Raw genomic sequence first — 25,061 nt, 5'->3', positions numbered from 1 at the left:
GACATTCAGGTCCATCCCCCTTTTCTTTTTGCATAAATGGTGAACCACTATACACAATGATGTATAGGTTTTTTATTTTATTTTTTTTAAAGATTTTTATTTATTTATCTGAGACAGAGAGAATGAGAGAGAGAGAGCACATGAGAGGGGGGAGGGTCAGAGGGAGAAGCAGGCTCCCCGCCGAGCAGGGAGCCCGATGTGGGACTCGATCCAGGGACTCCAGGATCATGACCTGAGCCGAAGGCAGTCGCCTAACCAACTGAGCCACCCAGGCGCCCTAGGTTTTTTATTTTAAAGATATTTATTTATTTGAGAGAGAGAATGAGAGAGAGAGAGAGCACAAGCGGGGTGAAGGGCAGAGGGAGAAGCAGACTCCCCACTGAGTAGGGAGCCAGATGCGGGACTCGATCCTGAGACTCTAGGATCATGACCTGAGCCGAAGGCAGACTCTTAACTGAGCCACCCAGGGCCCCGGGTGTATAGTGTTTTTCACTTAGTAATACAATATGTCGTGGCATTTATAACGTATTAATATGTAGAGTTTCTTATTCATTTTAAAGCTCCATCATATTTTATCACATGGATGTACCATAAGACATTTAAGGAATTCTTTATTAAAATGAAAGTTTAGCTTGCTTCCAATCTTGTGCTATTTTTATTATTATCTTCTTACCAGAAATTCTCTGGGCTAATTTGATTGCTTCTTCAACCGGGTCTGAGTTCACAATTTCATCTAGAATACCCAGCTTGAGGGCTTCATCTGCCAAAACATGTCTTCCTAAAACAAAACAAAACAAAAATCAAAGAACAATGTGAGGTTAAAGCAAAAGCATTACTCTCTCTAGTAGGGAAGGTTATCTGTCCTGGATACAAACATCTATTATTAAATGAAATAAATAAGCAACACACTGACTATTATAGTAGAAAGGTCACTGTATAGGTAACCAGAAAACTTAGTTCAAGCTTCAGCTCTACCTTCTACTACTATTTGTGTGATGATGAAGAATTGTATGGGGACCACCCCTTCCTCCTAGGCAAATGGGAATAATTATGCTTACCTTGGTAATTCTGAGTATCAAGTGAGAATAACACATTTTCTTTATAGTCTATAAATCTCTATGGAAGCACTTTGTAAAGTATACATTTCTAGAGAAGAGATGATCAAGTTTTGAGACCAATAACAGAGATAGTAACAGCAGAGAGTAGCAGGATCTATCTTACACCAATATACACCGACACATATACCATCACTGATTACAAAAAAAAAAAAAAAAGACAGTCCTGAAACATGAATATAGGTGGGTAAGCAGGGGAAAATTATTGATTAGGTTGACATTATTGAAGTTATAATCAAAATTACACGGGATAAATGGGGTGGACTTGTGTCATTTTTTGCCTACCCAGCATCTCTCTTCGTTTGTGGAGTTGCTATTGTGTGAGTTTTGGAGCCCTGCCTTTTACCACAGAAGCTAAAAGGGAAGCAGAAGTGATCAGACAATTGTTGCTTCAGATCCATGCAGGTAGGGTGTAGCCCGTGACCCCAAGTTTGGAGAAAGGAGTGCTCTACAGAGGGTTGTCAGCCTGGAGTGAGGACAAAAAGGAGCAGCTGGCGACATCTAGTGTCTGATGGCGGTGCTACCAGGAGCTGCTAATGGCCAGGGGTGGCCCTGGCCACCTCCACTATAGAATGGCAGCTGTAGGGTGTTACGAAGTTTGATGAGCATCACTCCTGAGTTCTTCATTGGGTGTAAATACGTAATTTAATCTGAATATTCTGAAGAAGCGAGTTAAGGGATACGAGCATCCCTTAACACAGGGTCAGAAGAAAGGAGACAGTAACACCTTACTTGCTTTCTTGCCAGTACCATCTTGCCTTGTGGAAAAGTGATCATCAAATCAGTCTTGAAGGTAACAGTGTCACAGTCCTTGCTGCTCATACAGTGTTAGTGGAGGTCATCTTTGAGACAAACCCTCCATTCCTGGTTCTTAGTAGTGCTTCAGAGAGTTACAGATGGGTTTTCTTGATCAGAGAGACAGTTCAATGATTTCTGGCAGGGGCCACTCTGCAACATTATCTGGGTGGTGTTCTAGAAGTGCCTTTGAAAACAGGCTCCCAGATTTCCCCCTGGGGCGAGGAGGGCAGTGAAGAGTGGATGAGTGGCTGCAGGGGTCAAGTCTCCTGTATATAAGATCACTTGGGGGCGCCTGGGTGGCTCAGATGGTTGGGTGTCTGCCTTTGGCTCAGGTCACGAACTCCAGGTCCTGGGACCGAGCCCCATGTCGGGCTCCCAGCTCAGTGGGGATTCTGCTTCCCTCCCTCCCCCTGCTTGTGCTCTCTCTCTCTCTCTCAAATGAATAAATAAAAAATCTTTTAAAATAATAAAGTGTTAACTCCATAGTTGGTGTTATGATTCTAGATATCAGCTTAGGCTATGTTTAGTAAGCCTGTTTTAATGTTTCCCTGACTCATTCTTAAGTTTGCAAGGGAGTCTAAAGTGGAGACCCTAAAAAAAAAAAAAATCACTCGGGTAAGGGGTGAATGAATCAGCCTGCCCAGGTTAAGGGCACCAACGGCAGATAAAATGGAAAATGGAAACCTGAATACAAAAAGGATCTTTGGGGCAACTGAGTAGATAATGTGAGCTACCCAGAGGATGTACTGCAAATTCCTTCAGCTGTAATGATTGCTTCTAGCCTGGATTTCACACAAGTGGAGGTGTATCACGACTGTTCTTACAAAGTCAGTGAGATTCTGGGTGCTTTGATTCTGTTTCAAGGGCCTAAAGACACAGCTCTGTATATACAACCCAAATCTTCAGGCTCAGATTTAAACTTGCTTTTTCTCTTGCTGCCCTCGGTGTAGACAACAACCCCTGTCCAATGGACTTTAATAAGAGCCCTGCCTAGAGCTACTATAAGGAGACCCAGGGTAACTGAAGCTGAGATTTCTCTTCTTCAAAGTGGGTAATCTCGATTTTTTCCAATGTTCTTCATGGCTTCTTTTCCAACCTTTAGAAAATCTTTTTCAACATAGAATCCTTTCCAGATGTCATTTTAAAGTCCCCCTAAAATTGTACAGACAACTTAAAAAGATAGGTGTATGATTCTAATGTTAATTTTCTTCTAATTCACTGTGACCTTTTCTATGCAAATCAAAATCCATCATATCCTTACTGTTTGTACTTCTTTTCTTCATCAGGTTAAAAATAGTGATATTTCTATAAGCAGCAGTGCTTTGGAAAAGGCAATCCTTGTTCATTTCTTTTTTGTCAAAGAAGCCAGATTTCTTCTTGATTTTCCCCAAGATATGCTTGCCTTTGAGACTTAATGATGAAAACAGAGACACAAAATTCCTCAATATTTCCCCACATGCTTCAATTTAATAAACCGTAGACTTTACACTCATCTCACACTATTTTAATTTCCCCTATATTTTATTCTGCTTTGCTTCCTTCCTATTTGATCTTTTGCAGAATGAACTATCTTATGCGCTTTGAATTCTGTAGTATATTGGATTGTAAGCACCCTCTTATGAATTTTACATTAGATACTTAACATACTGTACATTCTTAAAAAGTGTACTTATCATACCATTGTAACTTAAGACAATTTCTAATTTAATTTATTGAAAGCAAGAAATTTAATACTTTTAGTTTTTCTAGCTACCCTTTCATACTCTGTACAGATTTATAACAACTCCCCAGCATTTAAAAGAAAAAAAGAAGCATTTTTATGCACATAGACTCATACTCTTTTCTAATTTGGGTCACATATACACAGTTTTGTATTGTGGTTTCTGTGTCAGAAAAAAATACGGATTTCAATTAGCAGTTCTCAAACTTTTTAATCTTAGGACCACTTTGCACTCCTAAAGATAATGGAGGACTCCAAAAAGCTTTTGTTTATGTGGATTATTTCTATCAATATTTATCGTATTACAAATTAAAACTGAGAGCTTTAAAAATGTTTCTTTATTAAATCACTTTAAAATAACAAGGATAAATGTCAATGTTAACATTAATGTTAATATGAATACATTTTAATGCAAAATAACTATATTTTCAAAATTTCAAAAGCTTAGTGAGAAGAGTGTCATTGTTTTACACTTTTGTAAATTTCTTTCATGTCTGGCTTAATGGAAGACAGCTGGGTTCTCATACCTGCTTCTGCATTCCGTCTGTTCTGACACCACATGGAATACAACCACCTCTGGAAAGTTCTTAGAGAATGAGAGTGGAAAAAGCACGTCACGTCCTATTGTTATGAAAGTAGCTCTGACTTCACGAACCGCCCCCAATGGTCTTAGGCATACCCAGGAGTCCCTGGACCACACTTGAAAACTTCTGATATAGATTACCATTTTAAAGATTGTATAGAATCTTAGAATAGGCTTATCATTTTAAAGACTGTATAGGATCCTACATTCATACAGTCTTTAAAATAATAATAACGTAGGGATAATAATGTATGACAAACGTATGGAACATTCATACGCTAGGATCGGGTATTATCTGATTTGATACACACTATCGCTGCCCCGGAGCCCTGGGTACTAGGATCATATATGAATGTTCCATATATTTAGCATTTATTTGTGGCTGGAGTGATTTTAGTTATTTTGAAAGTAATCTTTTGTTTTGTTTTTATCTTTTGGAAGCTTGCAGGATTCCATTTCCTGGAAGTTTAAAATCTTTACTAAAAATACATCAGGCAATTGATATCCCATCAGTTTTTCCCAAGAAAAACGGTGAGTTTGCTGAAATGTAATCTCTGGTTCCATTTCATATCTGAAGAGTTTCTTCTATTTTTTCCTTTGGTTACTGCTTCTCACCTTTTTGCTTCATGTTTTGGGAGCTCTTGTTATTCAAAGCAGAGACCTCGATTACATACCTTCTCTATCTTTTTGTTAAATTCTTCTGAATTTCAGAAATGTGTCTCTATCCTCCACGTTGCTGATGGAGTTGTCTGTTCGATTATGTCTTCTTTTTTTTGCTTCAAAAAGAAGTTATTTGGCCTAATGTTTTGATTTTAGACAGGGTGTTCTTATTTAACAAATACAATATTTTCTTTTCTAATTTAGATTATTTTCTAAAATTTTCATTTTCTTTCATCTTGTTTCACATTAATGCTTCACTCTTCTAATGCCACAGAATATTTTCATAGGTTTTGGGTTCAGTGTTAAATGTTTTTTTGTTTGTCTGTTGGTTTTGGTCACCAAATTATATTTGCTGATATATATTACTACTGCTTGGGAGCCCCGGCTACTAAAATTTACCCTCCACATCTTGTTCATATATAGAGAAAACTTACCTGGACTTAACCCACCTGAAAAGGCAGGTAGGATAAGGATGCCACTCACAACTTCTCCCTGACTATTCTAGGTGGTAAGAAGTATCTCCTCAAAGCCTAGCGCCTGAGGGTATCCCTGTCCTGGGAGTGACCATAAGGAAATTCATGGGCTGGAGCAAAGCTCGATGAGAACAGAGCAGAGACTTTCTATGCTATTCAGTGAACAAGAAGGACAAACCCTAAAAAAAGAAAGCAGAAGCAAGAGCAGGGCACTACAGTCCTTGTCATTTGATTGGACAGAGAACATCAGGGAATGAATCACAATGTGCTCAAGCATCTCTTTTGTGGTTACTGCGGAAGATTCAGCTGTTTTCGGGTAGCATTTTAAGGGAAGTGTGGAAAAGCAATGGTGGTTGTTGTAATTGCTCCACTTTCCAGAATTAGCTCTCTAATGGTTTCCAGAAGATCAGAAAAGGTTAGCTATTTACTTATTAATTTAATCTAACTCTGTTTACTTATTAACTTCCTATGGGCACAGTGCTTACCAAGCTGGTGTTTTTTTCAACATTAATATCAGCAGGGGCTCTTCAACATTCAATAACAATTTTTTTTAGCATACTCTGTTAGAAAAAAAAAAATTTCCAAACCAAACAGCAACAGTCTTAATAGCGTCATTGTTAATAGGTACTGTACTAGTCTCCTCTACAAATTCCCACAAACATAGCACCTTAAAACAACACACATTTCTTATCTTAGTTTAGGATAGCAGAAGTCTAAAATAGGTCAGCAAAACTGTCTGGGGGCTCTAAGGGAGAATCTGTTTCATGGTCTTTTCCTGCCTTTAGAGGCTGCCTGCAGTGCTTGGCTCGTGGCCATTTCCTCCATCTTCAGAGCCAGCTGGGTAACATCTTCTCTCCTCTCTGACCTCCTGCCTCCCTCTTCTAAGGACTCTTGTGATGAATTGGGCCCACCTGAAAAATCCAGAATAATCTCCCATCTTAAGATTCTTAATTTGATCACATCTACAAAGTCCCTTTTGATTATTAGGTAATATATTCAGGAGTTCTGGGGATTAGGACATGGACATCTTTGGGGGGGGGCATTATTTGGCCTGCTACAGTTACCATTCATTAAACGTCTTCTATGTGTCAGGTACTCCACCAGAAGAAAGTCATGTAATTGCATTATTCTTTAAAGCAACCGTGTGGTATTTTTACTGATTAGAAAATGGAGGCTGAGAGGAGATCAGAAAGAGCTCTGTCCTAAATCCCAGGCCAGTTTGTCCAACTGTCTCCTTGACATCTCCACTTGGATGTCTAATAGGCCTCTCAAACTTAACGTGTCCCAAAGTAAGCTCTTGTGATTCCTCCCTACAACCTGCCCCACCAGCAGCAATCCCCGGCTCAATAATGGTGCCACCCTCCCAGCTGCTCAGGCCACCAGAATCACTCCTTCTCCTCTTTCTCGCACATCTCACTTTTGATGGGTCACAAAATCCTGCTGGCTCTCCCCTCATAACACATGCAGAATTTGACCATGTCTCACCATGTACATGGCTACCACACAGGTCCCAGCTCTCCTCATCTCGCCCTTGGAATATTAGAGCAGGCTTCTGCCCTTACCTCCAGTTAATATATTTTCAACAGCCAGAGTGATCTTTTAAAAAAACATAAACGAGAGCACTTGACTCCCTGCTCAAAACACCAATGTCATTCTGCCTGATTTAGAAGAAGAGCCAAAGTTCGTTCTTTCATCTTCAAAGCCCTACACGATGCAACTTCATCCCCTACGTGTCTTCCCCTTACTCACTTCACTCCAGCTCTACCGACCTTCTTGCTTTTCTTTGACACTTCCAAGTACACTGCTGCCTCTGGGCTTTGCATTGGCTATTTTCTCCATGTGGAATATCTTCCTCCAGATATTGGCATAATAAGCCTCCTCACCTCTTTCAGGTCTTCTCCCAGATGTCATCTTGTAGGAAAGCCTTTTTAACCCCTCCATCCCTAACATTTTATATGAAAATATTACCCTTCTGTCCCTCACATTTTATATTCCCACTTTCTGTTTTATCTTTCTCTTTAGCACTTATGTCCATCTAACCTACTATATATGTGACTTACATAATAGGGACGCATATGTGTGAGCATACAGTTGGGGTAGCTAGCCTCCAAAGGGACTACCAGGGAGTTTCACCTCTCAGGGTTCAAGCCCCCTCCCATGTCAGGAAAGACCTCTATAATCAATATCATATATACATTATGTATACATGTATATTATATATGTATGCATGTACATTTTACATATATGTGTGTGTATATGTATATACATACACATATATGTATATACATATGTATGTGTGTGTATATGTGTGTGTATATATACGTATATATGTGTGTGTGTGTATATATACGTGTATATATACACATATATATCGCATATACATAATCAATCAGAAAAGATGGTGCAAGGCTCCAAAGCTAGGTCATAAAAGACATCGCAGCTTTCGCCTTGCTCTGTCTTGGATCACTCACTCCAGAGGAAGCCAGTCTCCATGTTGTGAAGACACTCAGGCAGCTCTAGGGGGAGGTCCATGTGGAGAAGAAATGAAGCCTCCTGCCAAGAGTCAGCACCCACTAGCCATCCATGTGAGGGAGCCAACTTTGAAGTAGATCCTTCAGCCCCACTCAAGTTTTCAGATGACTACAGCTCCAGTCAATGTCTTGACTACAACTTCATGAGAAACCCTGAGCTAGAATCCAACTAAGCTGGTCCCAAATTCCTGACCCATAGAAATAAAGAAAGAAGAAATATTGTCAATCAAAACGTGACTCTTTCTTCCTACCTTACCTCTACTGGAAATCTCTTTATAAGTCTTATGGTAGTTGGTAAATCTAGGGTGTCTAAATGTTTTCTAGTGTTGCATTGTTCACATTCCCTAGTGAGAAGGAACAACCTTTATTTGTAGCTAAAATCTTAATACTTGTGAAATGAAAAATTCAGTCATTTCCACACTAAAACCTGAAACCTTTCTGTGACAATTCTGGTTTTAATTCTTGTTTATATTACAATTTCTAAATTGGGTCTGAACATCATGCACCCTATGTGAATACCAGTGTCTGTGCATGGACACTCGAACTATAATAAAGCCTTACATATAATTGGCGCTTTGTATACACTTTCATTTAGAAGGCACTTACATGTGGTCTTCATGGTAACATCTGAGAAGCTCTCAGGGCAGGTACTCTTTCCATTTTACAGATGAGAAAATTGATCGTCAAAGAAGTTAAAGTATCCTCTTAAGATTAGTAGGGAATGGATGGTCAATATAGAATTTCTCTACATCCTAGTTCAGTTCCTCACATTGCTCTAGACGCTTGTTGGCAGGGTTTGTACTGACCTGAGGTAATTAAGTCAAGTGCAGCAGGAACTCCAATGAGTCTGGGGAGAAGCTGGGTTCCTCTTGCACCAGGAAGGATTCCTAATGTGACTTCTGGGAAGCCAATTTGAGCCTATCAAAGTTTGAAGACATGAAGATCATAAGAGTGAGATGACTTGTAGAGTCAAGGCAAGCATTCCCCTGATTTCCCACACTCTCAAAAACGCTGTTCCATAATATTTGGCAAGAGTTTCTACAGGGCAAATTAGTGTACACTCTACTTAACAGCATAAACAGAGCTGTGCTGTCCCTAAGTCTTCATGTTGAAACACATCCCTAGCTTCTTACACACTTTTTCTCTGACTCCATTATGACCTGTGTGGGCCAAAAAAATGATATTCTCCAGAAACAGCTGTATGGAGCCCTAAAAGAGCCAGGCAGCCAAGAAATTAAAAAGACAACCCACAGAATAGGAGAGAATATTTGCTAATCATATATGTAGAATACATAAAGAACTTTGTCAACTCAGTAATAAAAAGACAATCCAATTAAAAAGGGGCAAAGCATCTGCATAGACATTTCTCCCTAGAAGAGATACAAAATGGCCAACAAGCACATGAAGAGATGTTCAATATCATTAGCCATCAGGAAAATTCAAATCAAAACCACAACAAGATACTACTTCACATCCAATAGGATGACTATAATAAAAAGATAGACAATAACAAGTGTTGGAGAGGAGGTGGAGAATACAAAACCCTCATACATTGTTAGTGGAAATATGAAATGGTACAGTCACTTTGAAAAACAATTTGGCAGTTCCTCAAAGTTTAAACATAGAGTCACCATATGACCCAGCAATTCTACTCCTGGATTTATACCCAAGAGAAATGAAAACACGCCCCCCCACACACACACAAAAGGTACACACATTTTCATAGCATCATTATTCACAAAGGCCAAGAAAATGGAAACAACTCAAATGTCGATTAATTGACGAATGGAAAAAGAAAATGTCGTGTATCTATACAAGGGAATATTATTAGGCCATAGAAAGGAATGAAGTACTGATACAGGCTACCACATGGGTGAACCTTGCAAACATTATGCTAAGAGATAGAAGCCATAAAAGACAACATATTCTATGATTCCATTTATATGAAATGTCTAGAATGGGCAAACCCATAGAGACAGAAAGATTAGTGGTTGCCTAGGACTGGGGGAGAGGGTAGATGGTGGGTTACTCCTAAAGGGTATGAATTTTCTCTTTGGGATAATAAAATGTTCTAAAATCAACTGTGGTAATGGGTACACAACTCTGTGAATATGCTAATATACCATTCAATTGTACACTTCAAATGAGTGCATTATATGGTATGTGAATTTTATCTCAATAAAGCTACTGCAGAAAAATAATCAGGCAACAACCTCAGTCCAGACAAGAGGGTGAGCTTGAGTCCTTTATCACATGCCTCTCATGGCTATTTAAAGGGGGCTAAAGCTCGGGGCATCTGGGTGGCTCAGTTGGTTAAGTGTCTGGCTCTTGATTTTGGTTCAGGTCATGGTCTCAGGGTTGTGAGATCGAGCCCTACATCGGGCTCATGCTGGGTATGGAGCCTATTTGAGATTCTTTCCCTTTCCCTCGGTCTGCACTCCCCACCCCCCACCATCCCCCCTTCTCCCGCTCACACACACATGCTCTCTCCCTCTTTCCATAAAAAAAAAAAAAAAAAGAAAAGTAGCTAAAGCTCTGTTAGTCATCTTCCAGGTACAGGATGGGAGGAGGAGAGTGCTTTAATGCAGACTGTCATTTACCCACATTGTGATGCCAACAGCTCCAAAACAAATATTTGAGCCTCTCTCACACAAGGCTTTCCTAACAGTCAGTCATGATTTTTTCCACCACTGTTCATCCCCATCCCCTGACTTATTATTGCTCATAACTTAGATCTGCCCTCAGTGTGCAGAAGGCATGGTAAGAGGGACACAGAAAAAGGAGCACTTAGGATATATGTCTTTATTCATAAGCCTTTATAAAAATTAAAATGCCCTAAGGAAATAGTTAAATAAATTATGGTATATCTATAAGACAAAATTATACAGTCATTTAAAATGATATTTTTAAAGACTATTTACAATAAGATTAACAGCAAATTTCTCATCAGAAACCATGGAGGCCAAAAGGCAGTGGGATGACATATTCAAAGCACTGAAAGTAAAAACCTGTCAAACAAGAGCTCTATACCTGGCAAAACTAGCTTTTGAAAATGAAGGCAAATTAGGGGTGCCTGAGTGACTCAGTTGGTTAGGTGTCCGGTTAAGTGTCCGACTCTTGGTTTCAGCTCAGGTCATGATCTCACGGGTCATGAGATCGAGCCCAAGCAGGCCTCTGGGCTCAGTGGGGAGTCTGCTTCAAGATTCTCTCCCTCTGCCCCTCCCCTCACTCGTGCACACATGTGTGCATATGTGCTCTCTTTCTCTCTAAAATAAATATTTTTTTAAAAAAGATAGTAAAGGAAAAAAAAGCTGTAAGAAAAAAACTGTTAGGTAGGAAAAAGACCAGAAGAAAACAAAATAGAATGCTAATAGTGGTTATTTCTGAACTGTGAGTTTATGGGTGATTTTAGTTTACATCTTTGTAGTTTCCTGTATTTTCTAGTCTATTACAATGATCAATATTATCTTTATCATTAGAAAAACATGTTACTTACAAAAATGTTACCATTGTTAAGACTGGTATCACAGACCTCATCTACAGACCTAATAGACCAAATTAAATCTATTTACAGAAACAAATGGATTTACAGTTTTGTGCTATTTTCGAAGAGGAAATTGTCTTCTTAGGTACTGATAATCATGAGGGACCACAAAACCGAAACATTTGAGATAGGGAATAAAATTTTAGGGGCACCTGGGTGGCTCAGTTGGTTGGGCAACTGCTTTTGGCTCAGGTCATGATCCCAGGTCAGGGTCCTGGGATGGAGCCCCACATGGGGCTCCCTGCTCAGTGCGGAGCCTGTTTCTCCCTCTCCCTGCTGCTCCCCCTGCCTCTGCTCTCCTGCTCTCTCTCTGTCAAATAAATAAAAATAAAATCTTAAAAAAAATTTTTTTTAAAAAGTACACATACTCAGGATGATAGTCAAAATATTTTATACCTCATACTGCATGAACATGGCTCGGAGGAACCTGACCTGAGCCATACTACTGGAGCAGAGTCCTGGGGGCCCAGTACTGATCCAGGAGTTCCCCTTTAGGTGGTGGATCATGGGGAGACCCAAGGGACAGGGTTAGGGGAAGCAAAGGAACAGTCATGGGGCTCAGGCTAATAGCTATTTACCCATTGGAATGGACATATTTCACCAACTACTACCATTGTGCTGGTACATAGCAGCTGCAAAACCAGTGGCTAAAAATAGATGAGTTGTCAACCAGTGAGCTAGCCCTTTAAAATGAACACCTCTGAGGCTTACACTGCATTTAGGTTTTGCCTTAAAGAAAAGTCCCCCACACGAAGCTCCATACGGAGCTTTAGCTCTTACCTCTGCATGGGCAATCCTATAGTGACAGCCCAGGGCCAGCTCCAGTCCCCCTCCTAAAGCCAGGCCTTGAATAGCTGCCACCACGGGCTTCTCATTTCTCTGTATTTCATCTACTACATGTCCCAGTACGAAGTCAGACATTCTAGGTGTCCCGAAGCTGTGGATATCAGCACCTAAGGACACAGACAAGGAGAAAGAGAGCTGAGAAAGACGTGGGCTCTGTTACATAACAATAAGGCGACAGCTAACTCTCAAGGAATCTCAGACCTCTTAGGGCCCATGAAACATTTCATCCTTTAGTTGGACGCACAGTGAAGAAAAAACAGCCTGGAAAATGGAGAACAACCTGAGAGACAATCCCCAAATCTTTATCAGGAATCCTGTAATCTTCTAAAATATGTCTTTCCATATGATAGGTAGCCACCTTCAAAAAAAATTAAGGGGTGCCTGGGTGGCACAGTTGGTTAAGTGTCTGACTCTTGGTTTCAGCTCAGGTCATGATCCTAGAGTCCTAGGATCGAGCCCCGCATTGGGCTCCTTGCTCAGCATGGAGTCTGCTTGAGATTCTCTCTCTCTCCCTCTCCCTCTGCCCCTCACACTTGTGCTCTCTCTCTAAAATCAATAAATAAAATCTTAAAAAAAATTTTTTTTTTAATTAAAAAGCTCAGGGGCACCTGGGTTCAGTCGGTTGAGCGCCAACTCTTGGTTTCGGCTCAGGTCATGATCTCAGGGTCGTGAGATCCAGCCCCAGGTAGGGCTCCACACTCAGCAGAGTCGGCTTGAGACTCTTTCCCTCTCCCTCTTCCTCCTCCTATGCCCATCCCCCTGCTTACACGTGCACTCTCTCTCTCTCAAATAAATCAATATATAAAATCTTAAAAAAAAAACAAAAACATTAAAAAGCCCAGAGAAGGGAAATAGAGAATCTGAAGTTGAGCCAGCCCTTCCTATTTTTTTTGCATGGTATTCCTCACCAACCTTATTCACAGCAATTTAGACCCAGATCTTCATTAAGAGCATGAAGGCATTACAACATAAAACTTCAGCATGAAACATATACATATTTATGAGTCATATGTTCATCAACCAGCTTGGAATTATGTTTTCATAATAGATTTTTTTTGTGATCAAGAAAAGTAACAAAATTTATTGGTTTCCCTAATCATGAAAATAACACATGTGGGGCACCTGGGTGGCTCAGTTGGTTATCCGTCTGCCTTCGGCTCAGGTCATGGGGATGGAGCCCCTGCTCAGCGGGAAGCCTGCTTCTCCCTCTCCCTCTGCTGCTCCCTCTGCTTGTGCTCACTCTCTCTAATAAATAAATAAAATCTTAAAAAAAAATACATGCATTACAGAAAATTTGAAAAATATCCAGAATAATAAAGAACATAAAGACCACCTCAAAAATCACACAGAGGGGCGCCTGGGTGGCTCAGTCGTTAAGCGTCTGCCTTCAGCTCAGGTCATGATCCCAGCGTCCTGGGATGGAGCCCCGCATCGGGCTCTCTGCTCAGCGGGAAGCCTGCTTCTCCCTCTCCCACTCCCCCTGCTTGTGTTCCCTCTTTCGCTGTGTTTCTCTCTGTCAAATAAATAAAATCTTTTTAAAAAAAAAAATCACCACACAGAGATAACAATGTAATATTTTGGTGAATTCTTAGTTGTTTCCCAGTGCATATATGTAAATGGCTTTGTGACCTTCAGTAAGTTATTTATTTAGCCTTTTAATCTCAACACCTATCCTAAATGACTTATGAGAGAATTAAACGAAAGTTTATTATAATATATATTTAACAATATTGAGAGCATTCTATAACATCATTTTTCATATTTTCCTTTTTTCACATAACATTATAAATAATGAGCATTTTCCCTATAGCATTATCTATTCTTTAAAAACATTAAGCAAGGGTGTCTAGGTGGCTCAGTTGGTTAAGCCTCTGCCTTCAGATCAGGTCATGACCCCAGGGTCCTGGGATCAAGTCCGAATCAGGCTCCTTGTTCAGCAGGGAGCCTGCTTCTCCCTCTACCTCTGCCGCTCCCCCGACTGTGTGCCCTCTCTCTCTGTCAAACAAATAAATAAAATCTTAAAAAAAAAAAAAGCAGCTCTTTCTGCCCATGGGTCCTGTCCCTGTGCTTTAATAAAACCATCCTTTTGCACCCAAATATATAAATAAATGAATAAATAAAAACATTAAGCTTGGTATAAGTTAAAAAGTTAAAGCAATTATTTCATATTCAGCCTATTCATCTTTTTGTTTCTACCAGCTTCTTAACTAGCATTATGTTTTTTTCTTACCAATCCATTGTATTCACATTCTAATCTAGTGCTATTATTATTGTTATTATTTAGATTCCTTTTTGGCTTAAGAAAAACAAGATCTATTTCAGCCTGCATCTCAGGCCTATCAATCCTGTGACTTTAGATTTAAATGATTTTCATATCCTAAAGCAATTAGCACATATTGGATAAATACTTTACACTGTGCACTGGGCTAAGTAGTTTCATATATTCTCTTACTTCATTTTCTTAACACCGAGATTAAGTGTATAACAATCCCCATTTCACAGGTCAGGAAGGCTTTGAGCCGTTAAGTGGCTAGTTCAAACATATGACCAGTTAATGATTGGTAGAATAAGGATTTGAACTCAGGCAGTTTAACTATATAGCCCACATTCTTAAATGTTATACTACATACATCCTTCTACTTGCAACATAAGGTTAGTATTATTATCCCATTTTACAGAAACCAAGGCACAGACAAGAGTACAGTGATTTCACTTTTTAACTGTGTATTTCTGGCCTATAGAAATGTAATTAATTTTTGGATATTGATTGTACATCCAGCAAAATTCTCATATTAATTCTAACAATTTTCTAATAGATTATTTTGATTTTTCTGCAAACACTATCATATCTTCTGGATAATGAAGTTTCATTTTTTCCTTTCCAATCCCTATACCTTTCATGTGTTTTTCTGGCCTTACTGGGCTGGCCAGGGCCTGGAACACAATGTCAAACAGAAATGGTGATAGCAGCTAGCCATGTCTTCTTCCTTTCTCATAAGGAAAGCTTTCAATTTACCATTTTATTTGATATTTGCTGTAGGTTTTCCAAAATGGATAAAGACATTTTCTTTCTATACCTAGTTTACCAGGAATTTTTATTTTTAATACATGTCAGATGTTATCAAGTGTTTTTTTCTGCATTTCTTGAAAAAAAAATCACATGTTTTTTCTCTTTCAATCTTTCATATAGAATGAAAAACATTAATCTTCTAATGTTCAACCAATCTGGTATTTATGGGAAAAAGGTGATGTCTTCCACTTTTTATATGTTGTTAGATTCAATTTTATAATATATTGTTCAAGATTTTTTATATCTAGGTTTATGAATGAAACTGGCCTTTCATTTTGCCTTTTTTTTTTTTCATTGCAAATTTCATTCACAAATTTTGCTTTTTCATACTGGCCTTGACAGGTGTTGGTACCAAAGTTATGCTAGCCTCACCCAACAAATTGGGAAGTGTACTGGATTGAACCTATGACACTTACTTTATTGGAAATAGGGTCTTTGCAGATATAATTGAGTAATAATGAGGTCATACTGGATAAGGGTGATCTGTATAAGCTCAGGGAAATCTGGACACAGGGGAGAGGCCCATGGGAAGAGAGAGGCAGAGATAGGAGTGAGAGAGCAAGAAGCCAGGGAACACCAAGGGTTGCCAGCAACCACAGAAGCTAGAGAAGGCAAGGAAAGATTCTTCCCTAGAGTCTCCAGAGTAAGAATGGCCTGGCAGATATCTTGATTTTGAACTTCTGCCCTCCAAAACTATGAGAGAACAGATTTCTGTTGTTTTAAGTCACCTAGTTTAAGTCATTTGTTATCACAGCCCTAGGAAACTAATATGGGAAGTGTTCCCTCTTTTTTTACTACCTAAAACATTTGTGTAAAATTAGAATAATATTTTCCTTGACTTTTTAGTTAGAGCTTGCCAAGAGTCATCTGGGGCTGGAATTTACTTTGTGAAATTTTTGATTACTGACTCAATTTCTTTAACGGTTTTCTGTTTCCTCTTGAGTCATATTGGTAAGCCATAATATTTTCATAATATTTTTGTTATGTTTTTTAATGGCTACAACATCTGCAGTGCAATCCCATTCACCATTCCTTACATACATCGTGCCTTCTCTTTTTTTCTTGATCAATCTCTCCAGAGGTTTGTCAATTTTACCAGTCTTTCAAAGAACTAAGTTTTTTTAAAATTTTATTTTATTATGTTATGTTAGTCACCATTCATTACATCATTAGTTTTTGATGTAGTGTTCCATGATTCATTGTTTGTGTATAACACCCAGTGCTCCATTCAGTACATGCCCTCTTTAATACCCATCACCAGGCTAACCCATCCCTCCATCCCTTCCCCTCTAGAACCCTCAGTTTGTTTCTCAGAGTCCATAGTCTCTCATGGTTCGTCTCCCCCTCCAATTTCCCCCTTCGTTTTTCCCTTCCTACTATCTTTCAAAGAACTAACTTTTGACATAATCTTGAATCACATTTGTTTCTATCTCATTAATTTCTCCTCCTCCTTATTCCCTTCCTCCTACTTCCCTGGGTCTATTTCACGCTTGTTTTGTTAGTTCCTTGATACAGATGCTTAGCTTTTTTATGTTTCAGTCTGTTTTCTGATAAATACCTTTATGGTTATAAATCTCCTGCTAAGTTTTGCTTTAGCTGTATCCCTCAAGTTATGTATGTTGCATTTTCACTATCATTTAGTTCAAAATATTTTCTAAATTCTATTATGATTTCTGCTTTGGCTCAGAGATTGTTAAGAAATGAATCTAATTTCTAAACATATGGGTATTTCTAGTTATATTTTTGTTATTGATTTCTAGTTTAATTGCATTGTTGTCAGAGAATGCATTCTAAGTGAAATTTATTGAGACAAGTTTTGTGGTCCAGTATCTGGTCAAATTTGTAAATGTTGCAGATTTAAGAAGAATGTATATTTTCCAATTGTTGAGTGCCTTGTTCTATATAAATCCATTAAGTCTAACAACTTCTAATGCTTTTCTAGGAGAATAATTTTTTTCTGTCCTTGAGCTCTAACCACATTCTCTCTTTTCTACCTCCTTTCTTACAAAGAAATATCAAGTTCTCCATAATTGGGAGCCCTCTCTCCATGCCGCAAAGTCACGATCTTGGGCTCCTGACCTCAAGTTTTCAAACAACAATTAAGCCATTTAATAACTGGTTAACATTTAGCACAGTATTTTAATCTCTCTCGGGCTCATCCTTCTCATCCGTAAATGGAGATGGTAGAATCTACCGAGGGTTAAAATACAATATGTGTAAAAATACTGTTTTCATGGGGCACCTGGGTGGCTCAGATGGTTAAGCGTCTGCCTTCGGCTCAGGTCATGATCTCAGGGTCCTGGGATCGAGTCCCGCATCGGGCTCCCTGCTCCTTGGGAGCCTGCTTCTCCCTCTGCCTCCCTCTCTCTCTCTCTGTCTCTCATGAATAAATAAATAAAACCTTTAAAAAAAAAATACTGTTTTCATTATTAATAAATAAATAACCTACACAACTGGCACATAGTGGGCAAGGTAAATGGCAATTATTATAATGACTGACATTTTTACTTTTTGAAAAAAGATTTTATTTATTTATTTGACAGAGAGAGACACAGCGAGAGAGGGAACACAAGCACGGGGCGTGGGAGAGGGAGAAGCAGGCTTCCCGCGGAGCAGGGAGCCCAATGCGGGGCTCGATCCCAGGACCCTGGGATCATGACCTGAGCCGAAGGCAGACGCTTAACGACTGAGCCACTCAGGCGCCCCCATTTTTGCATTTCTTTATTGTCTTGATTCCAATATCTATTTCTTCTCAGGTTTCAATTAACATGTATTAAATTCCCTTGGCTGCAGTAAGATCACATAGGCCCTCCTATCCACGTGACTTTTGTTAAAGGGCATAAACATATTTAATTGGGAAAAGAAAAGTTGTCACAAATACCACTGAATCCCCATTTCAGATTCTTTTGCCATATGTTTTCAATATTTTTGCATCTTCATGGAATAACCCAATAAAGATCACCATGGTCCCTGAGATGGGTGACCCTCAGAAGAAAAAGAATTCCATTTCAAATTTCTGTGTGAAATAAAAAATAACATTGACTGAACATCTTCCGATGCAGGCAGGCACTGCACTAGGGACTTCCAGATATATCTCACGTAACCTCACAAAAACCTGTTAAGATAGATATTACTACCTACTTTCTCTTTTTTTAAAGATTTTATTTGTTTATTTGAGAAACAGAGAGCAGAAAGAGAAAGAGAGAGAGAGAGTGAGCACGAGCGGGGGGCGGGAGGGGCAGAGGCAGAGGGAGAAGCAGACTTCCCTTGAGCAAGGAGCCCGATGTGGGGCTCAATGTGGGGCTCGATCCCAGGACCCCAGGATCATGACCTGAGCAGAAGGCAGGCACTTAACCGACTGAGCCACCCAGGCAGCCCTACTATCTACTTCTAAGTAGAGAAACTGAGGTTCAGGAGATTACAGGGATTTGCCCAAGCTCACATAGGGTGGAGGTATATGCAGAGCAGAGATGTACGAACACAGTTGCTAGTGGTTAGTGTTAGTTAGTATATACTAGCAGGCATAACACCCATCAAGTCTGGCACTAAATGTCCTCCAAAGGCCCAATCCAATATAAAAGAGAGTAAGGTCAGAGTCTTCTCTGGGTCTCTTTGTGACTCTTTCTCTCTACAATGTTTCTCATTCCACTCAAGTCTCCCATATCCTTTACCCACCCTAAGGCATTACCCACAGAGATAGCGCATGCAGTATGGGTCTCAGTCTGTGGCTGGTTTCCGGAGACAGTGGGAGAGGGTGAGAGACTGGTTACCTGCAGAGAATTTGCCATCCGCTCCACAAATCACAATGGCTTTTACTGTATGGTCTGTTACAGCTTTCTGCAGTCCCTCTCGTATTCCATGGAGTACAGCCGTACTAAGAAAAAAAATACATGAGGCATTAGAATTTAATTTCTACCATCTCAGAGTTTCTTCCTTTTCTAACGATGAAAAATGAAACATACACACAATGGATAAAAACCCTAGTTACTTACTATTCAGTTTTCACTAATTTAATCAACTGACAATATGTATGTTGGGGCGCCTGGGTGGCTCAGTTGGTTAAGAGTCTGCCTTCGGCTCAGGTCGTGATCCCAACGTCCTGGGATCAAGCCCCACGTCGGGGTTGGGCACCCTGCTGAGTGGGGACTCTGCTTCTCCCTCACCCTCTGCCCTTCCACTCCACTCATGCTCTCTCTCTCTCTCTCTCTCTCTCTCGCTCACTCTCACTGTCTCAGATAAATAAAAAATCTTTAAAAAAAATGTATATGTCAACTGTGAATTAAGCACGAAGCTAAATAAATGAATAAACTTTTTTTAAAAAGTATTTTCCTGAACTTTGCTGTAACTTTGACCACTTAGAAGCAGTACTCATCAATTTTAAAATATTACTGTACATCCTCTATGTACTGGAAAAGGAGTTTACAACATCCTAGGAAATAATAAAATATCACACTAAGATGAATGGTGTAATAAAAGTACAAAAAAAGTGATGTGGACGTTCACAAAGAGAACTTACTTAACAATTTGTCATATTAGCAAAATACAAGAAAACTGAAATAGTCTAACAGAAACAACCTAAGAGATGTGTCAGGGGCTTCAAGTTACCCCAAATATCCAACCCTCCCCACTTTCTTCCAAGTATTAAGCATCTAGTTTTTAGCTGGATACATGACTGCCTAAAGTCAAGACTGCATTTTCCAGCCCGCTATGCAGTAAAGCCAGCGTACGGCATTAAGTTCTGGCCAATAAGATGGCTGCAACTTTGGCAAGAGTCCTTAAAGGATTGGGTATGCTTTTCTCTTTTCCTTTTCTGCCAGGAATGGGGATGTGAAGGGTAGATCATGAGCAGCCATCATGGACCAAGAGGTGGAAACCTTGTATTGAGGATGGCAGAGCAAGAGATAAACGGATGGGGTCCCTGATGATTGCAGAGCAGTCATACCACTCAAAGACACTGCTGTGAAAGAAATCAACTTCTTCTTGCTTAGTCCACTACTCTTTTGTGAGTTTTCTGTCTCTGACAGCCAAACCTAGTACTAAGTTAGGAGGCAAAGGCAAGGTCTAGGAAAGAAAAGGCATATAACAGACTGCTAAGTTTCATTGATGAGGGAGTCATCCATAGAAGAGAGTCGAGATTGAATGAGTCTGCCGAAGGAAAAGAGAGCTGAGGGTAAATCCGCTGGATACACCCTCATTGAAGAAGTGGGAGAGGCTCAGCAGAGAGATTCGGTACCAAGGGAGCCCAAAGTCACACAGATCAAGAGAAGAGAATTTGCCAAGAAGTAGAGGATCACTAAGTGCAAGGGATAGTGAAGGAGGAGAACCTAGGAAACGTGATGAGGAATTGCTTAAAGGAAAAATGACAGAACCAGAGTCCAATCAATTTTGCATTGGAATTCTAAGCATTCTGGGTGAAGTGTCTGTTCTAGTATACAGGGTGAAAAAAAAATCTTAAAACAAAACAAAACAAAACAAAACAACAACAAACTCCTAGAAAAGTCAGACTGTTCAGACCAGCAACTACGAATTAACACCTCGGGAAATAAAGGAGATACTGGTATATATTAACGCCCTTTCACCTCGTTACTTTTCATCATTTAACCTAGATGAAACCAAACAAACCCTCTTGGCTTTGACTGGTTAATTAGAAACCAAATCTGCTAAGAGTGCCTGGGCTCAGTTGGTTAAGCACCAACTCTTGATCTCGGCTCAGGTCCTGATCTCAGGGTCATGGGACTAAGTCCCCCAACACAGTCCCCCCCACCACATCCAGCCCCACATGGAGCCCCGAGTTGGCTCAGTGCTCAGCGGGGAGTCTGCTTGAGATACTGTCTCTCCCTCTCCCTCTGCCCCTCGCCCCGTGCTTGCTCACTCTCTCTCCCTCTCTAAAATAAATAAATCTTAAAAAAGAAGAAGAAGAAGAAAGAAAGAAAGAAACCAAATCTACTAATGAGATTTGGAACCATCCAGAATACTCAGAAGCCCAAAAGGCAAGTATTTCCTCTGGGTAAATAATGGCTGCAAAAGTAGCCAAAATCAGTGCCACTGAGGACAAGAAGCTGGCTTCCCCCATTTCAGCCAAACTCTACTCTTCTATTTCTTACGGTCTTGCTAATTTTGCAAAAATGAAACAAAGGGAAATGAAAATGGCTGTAAACAGATACAGCTTTACTAGATTCAAGCCAAGTAAAGGGACCACAGCCTTGTAGCAATGACAAGTTTACAGGGGCTAAGAAATTATTTTGTCCCCTTAATATTGTCCAGGTATGGAGAAATCTAGAGTAAAGATAACATTTTCATGGGTGCTGAGCAAAGCTCTTTAGCTTCTGTGACTTTAGGAGATCTTTCTTGTGACAGTTTTTTTAAAACAAAGGTCATCAAATCAAGTTTGTAGCTTGTGACCAGCACTTTTTAAAAGATTTTATTTATTTATTTATTTATTTGAGAGAGAGAGAGAGAGAGAGAAACAACATGAGAGGGGAGAGGGTCAGAGGGAGAAGCAGGCTCCCTGCTGAGCCGGGAGCCCGATGTGGGACTTGATCCCAGAACTTTGGGATCATGACCTGAGCTGAAGGCAGTCACTTAACCAACTGAGCTACCCAGGCGCCCCAGCATTTTTTTAATCAAAGAAATAGAAGAGAAGAGAAAAATAGAATATGACAAACTATATAACATGTAAGGATAAGGGTGGGGGTGGTTTTTTATTTGTTTTTATTTGTTTTTAGTAGGCTCCACCTCCAGCGCAGAGCCCAGTGCAAGGCTTGAAGTCACAACCTGCCCCCCAGATTCACCTGAGCTGAAATCAAGAGTCAGACGCTTTAACAGACTGAGCCACCCAGGCGCCCCATAGGGATAAGTTTTGTTTCACAAAACTTTGTTTTCATTTATGTGTGTGTATGTGTGTATATCAAGTTGCTATGTAAAACATGGGATTTCTTACTGTATGGATTACAGTAAAAAAAAAAAAGTATGAAAGCCATTGTTCTGCGAGACAGGCCTAGTAATCAGACATGTCCTATACTTATAAAGAGGGTTGGCATTCATCTGAATGGAAGGAAACTTCGCTGGCTAAACTTTTTGGGGGGACAAAAAAAACTTCAAGTAAGAATCAGTGAGCTAGAAAGAAATAATTTCCCATATACAAGTAGGAAGGGGAAAATGAAGGAAAGAAAAGTATAAAGAAAAGAAATGGGGGGAGGCTGCCCGGCTGGCTCAGTCAGTGGTACACGAGACTCTTGATCTTGGGGTTGTGAGTTGGGGCCCCACGTTGGGTATGGAGATTACTTAAAAATAAAATCTTTTATTTTTTTAAAAGATTTTATTTATTCATTCGAGACACAGAGATAGAGAGAGAGAGAGAGAGCATGAGCAGGGGGAGAGGCAGAGGGAGAGGGAGAAGCAGGCTCCGCGCTGAGCCAGGAGCCAGACGTGGGGCTTGATCCCAGGACCCTGGGATCATGACCTGAGCCGAAGGCAGACGCTTAACAATCTGAGCCACCCAGGTGCCCCAAAAATAAAATCTTTAAAAAAGAAAAAAAGACAAATATAGGCAACCTGTTAAACTTGATGAACATGCTGGGATACATACCTCTGTGTAAAATATAACTTCAGAATGGGTGCCTGGCTGGCTCAGTCAGTAGAGCATGCGGTTCTTGATCTTGGGGTCCTAAGTTCAAACCCCACATTGGGTGTAGAGATTACTCAAAAATAAAATCTTAAAAAATGTGTATATATAACTTCAGAAGAAGATAGAAGAAAGGGCGGGAAAGCATTCCCAAGTACAGAAAACTTGATGAAGCTGAAATAAACCCTGGGCAGCCAAGCCTGCTGGAGAGGCTTTCCATGATGGTAGCTAACACCTCCATAAGGACAGTTTATGATCTCCAGCATAGGTAAACTTCACCACAACGTTAGGAGATGATACAAACATTTCTCTTGCAAGGTGGGAAAGGGCAGGCTAAATATGAGAAACGTTTAAAATCGCTATGAGAAAATATTTCTAGTTACGGGTATAAGACTGTGAAACTTTATTCCCAAGTTCGTGATGGGCATGGTTACCTGTTATGAGCAGAGGCTGAGGCAGAGTCCTGATACCTAGTATCTCTAACTAAAACACAGACAAGTCCAAAATGGATATGTAATCATATCACTTATGTTTTTCTTCATCAAACCTGAAATAACAGATATTTTGGGGTTTTTTTTCTGTGAATGGCAAGAAAGTGGACATATTCTTGTATGATTTTATTCCTGCTCTTTTTTTGTATTATTAAATGCAATAACATTAAAAATAAGAAGTACATTAATACTCATGATAAAATCAAATCTGATGACACAGTTAAATTAGCAGATCTCCTCATTCCAGTCTCTTTTTCGACATACCGTAAGAATGTTGACCAAAGATCTTTCTCCCTGTTTTACATATTCTTTGTAAATTATAATTTCTGCTAATCCTACTCCCTGAGGATGGGTGGCTCTTTCCTGGGCTGATGGATCACTTCCCTTTTTACAAAGATATGTAAGAACCAAACCTATATAATTAAACATTTTTTAAATTAAAAACAGAAAGCCACCAGTTTTGAAAGCACGGCTTGTTAGGGGTGCCTGGGTGGCTCAGTCATTAAGTGTCTGCCTTCAGTTTGGGTCGTGATCCCAAAGGCCTGGGATCTAGCCCCGCATGGGGCTCCCTGCTTGGCCGGGAGCCTGCTTCTCCCTCTCCCTCTGCAGCTTCCCCTGCTTGTGCGCTCTCTGTCTCTCTGTCTCTGTCTCTGTCTCTCTGTCTCTCTGTCAAATAAATAAATAAAAACTTTAAGAAAAAAGAAAGCACGGCTGTAAGTACAGGGCACACATCTGTGGGAAACCTTAACAAGGAAGGTGCTCCATGATGAAATAAAAGAAGATAAACTGCACATTCGTTATTCAGGAAATGCGACTTAACGGGCTTCCTCCGAACGTTATCTACCACTGAAACACCAAGGCCTTGAGTTTAGAACAGATCAGGAGAAAGAACTTTGCATTTCTGCGCCACACCACAATTCACCTATTCTCACTGCCTTGGCATGAATGAGGACCTTTGTTAATTTTTTTTTTTTTTTTTACAAACGTGAAGCCACCTTCTCATCGGATTTTTAAATCTTTCAGTCACACACTGTTAGGGTGGCCTGGACTTGAGGTTGGGAAGTGAAGGATCAGGGTCCAGCCAGCATTGTACCTTTGGAACAGAACGTACACCCGAGGAGTCAAAGCTGCTAACGAGCAGAAGGGCTGAGCACGAAGCTGGCACGGACGACCCGGGTTCGAGCCCAGCCCGCCCACTTAGCAGCCATCTGTCTGCCTCTGAGCCTCAGTTTCCTCACCAGTGAAACAGGGATCAGAGCTCGCTGCGAACGTCAACCAAGCTAACCTAAGAGAAGGCCCTGGCATGCGCCGCGGTTCAATCTGTGCGGGTGTCTTTCTGCGTTTAAACCAGCAGGGGGGTCAAAGCCTCAGAGCAGGCAGGCGGCGAAGGGCCCACCGTCCCCCGGCCGCAGGCGACCAACCCCATTACCTGATGGCGTTGACCGGCGGGTTTCGGAGGCGGATCAGCGCCAGGCAGTTCCGCAGCCGCGTGTACTCGGCCATGTCGCGAAGGTCGCCTCCGCCTCCCGCCGCTAGGCGATGGCGCGTTCCCCACGCGCGGGGCCGGCCCCGAGAGGCGGAGCGCCCGCTGGGCCAATGCGAGCCC

General features: G+C 40.5%; 1 protein-coding gene across 2 annotated transcripts in view; it reads right to left on the bottom strand.

The window, feature by feature from the left end:
* The window catches only part of EHHADH (enoyl-CoA hydratase and 3-hydroxyacyl CoA dehydrogenase), a 47,165-nt gene extending 22,104 nt beyond the window's left edge, over nucleotides 1-25,061 (bottom strand). Inside the window, exons 1-5 of one of the 2 annotated variants that reach the window (XM_078068200.1) lie at nucleotides 24,885-25,061; nucleotides 19,111-19,214; nucleotides 12,205-12,377; nucleotides 8,687-8,798; nucleotides 674-778 (exon numbers count right to left, since the gene is read on the bottom strand). In XM_078068200.1, the coding sequence (XP_077924326.1) occupies nucleotides 674-778; nucleotides 8,687-8,798; nucleotides 12,205-12,377; nucleotides 19,111-19,214; nucleotides 24,885-24,958 (568 nt within the window). In that variant the 5' untranslated portion in view covers nucleotides 24,959-25,061. Of the gene's footprint in view, nucleotides 1-673; nucleotides 779-8,686; nucleotides 8,799-12,204; nucleotides 12,378-13,392; nucleotides 13,516-19,110; nucleotides 19,215-24,884 lie in introns of those variants that run through there. The other variant, XM_078068199.1, reaches the window with a different exon arrangement.

This window comes from Halichoerus grypus, chromosome 1, assembly GCF_964656455.1.
Source record: "Halichoerus grypus chromosome 1, mHalGry1.hap1.1, whole genome shotgun sequence".
Lineage (NCBI taxonomy): Eukaryota > Metazoa > Chordata > Mammalia > Carnivora > Phocidae > Halichoerus > Halichoerus grypus.
Note: the sequence above shows the minus strand (reverse complement) of the source record. Positions and strands in the feature narration are given on the sequence as shown.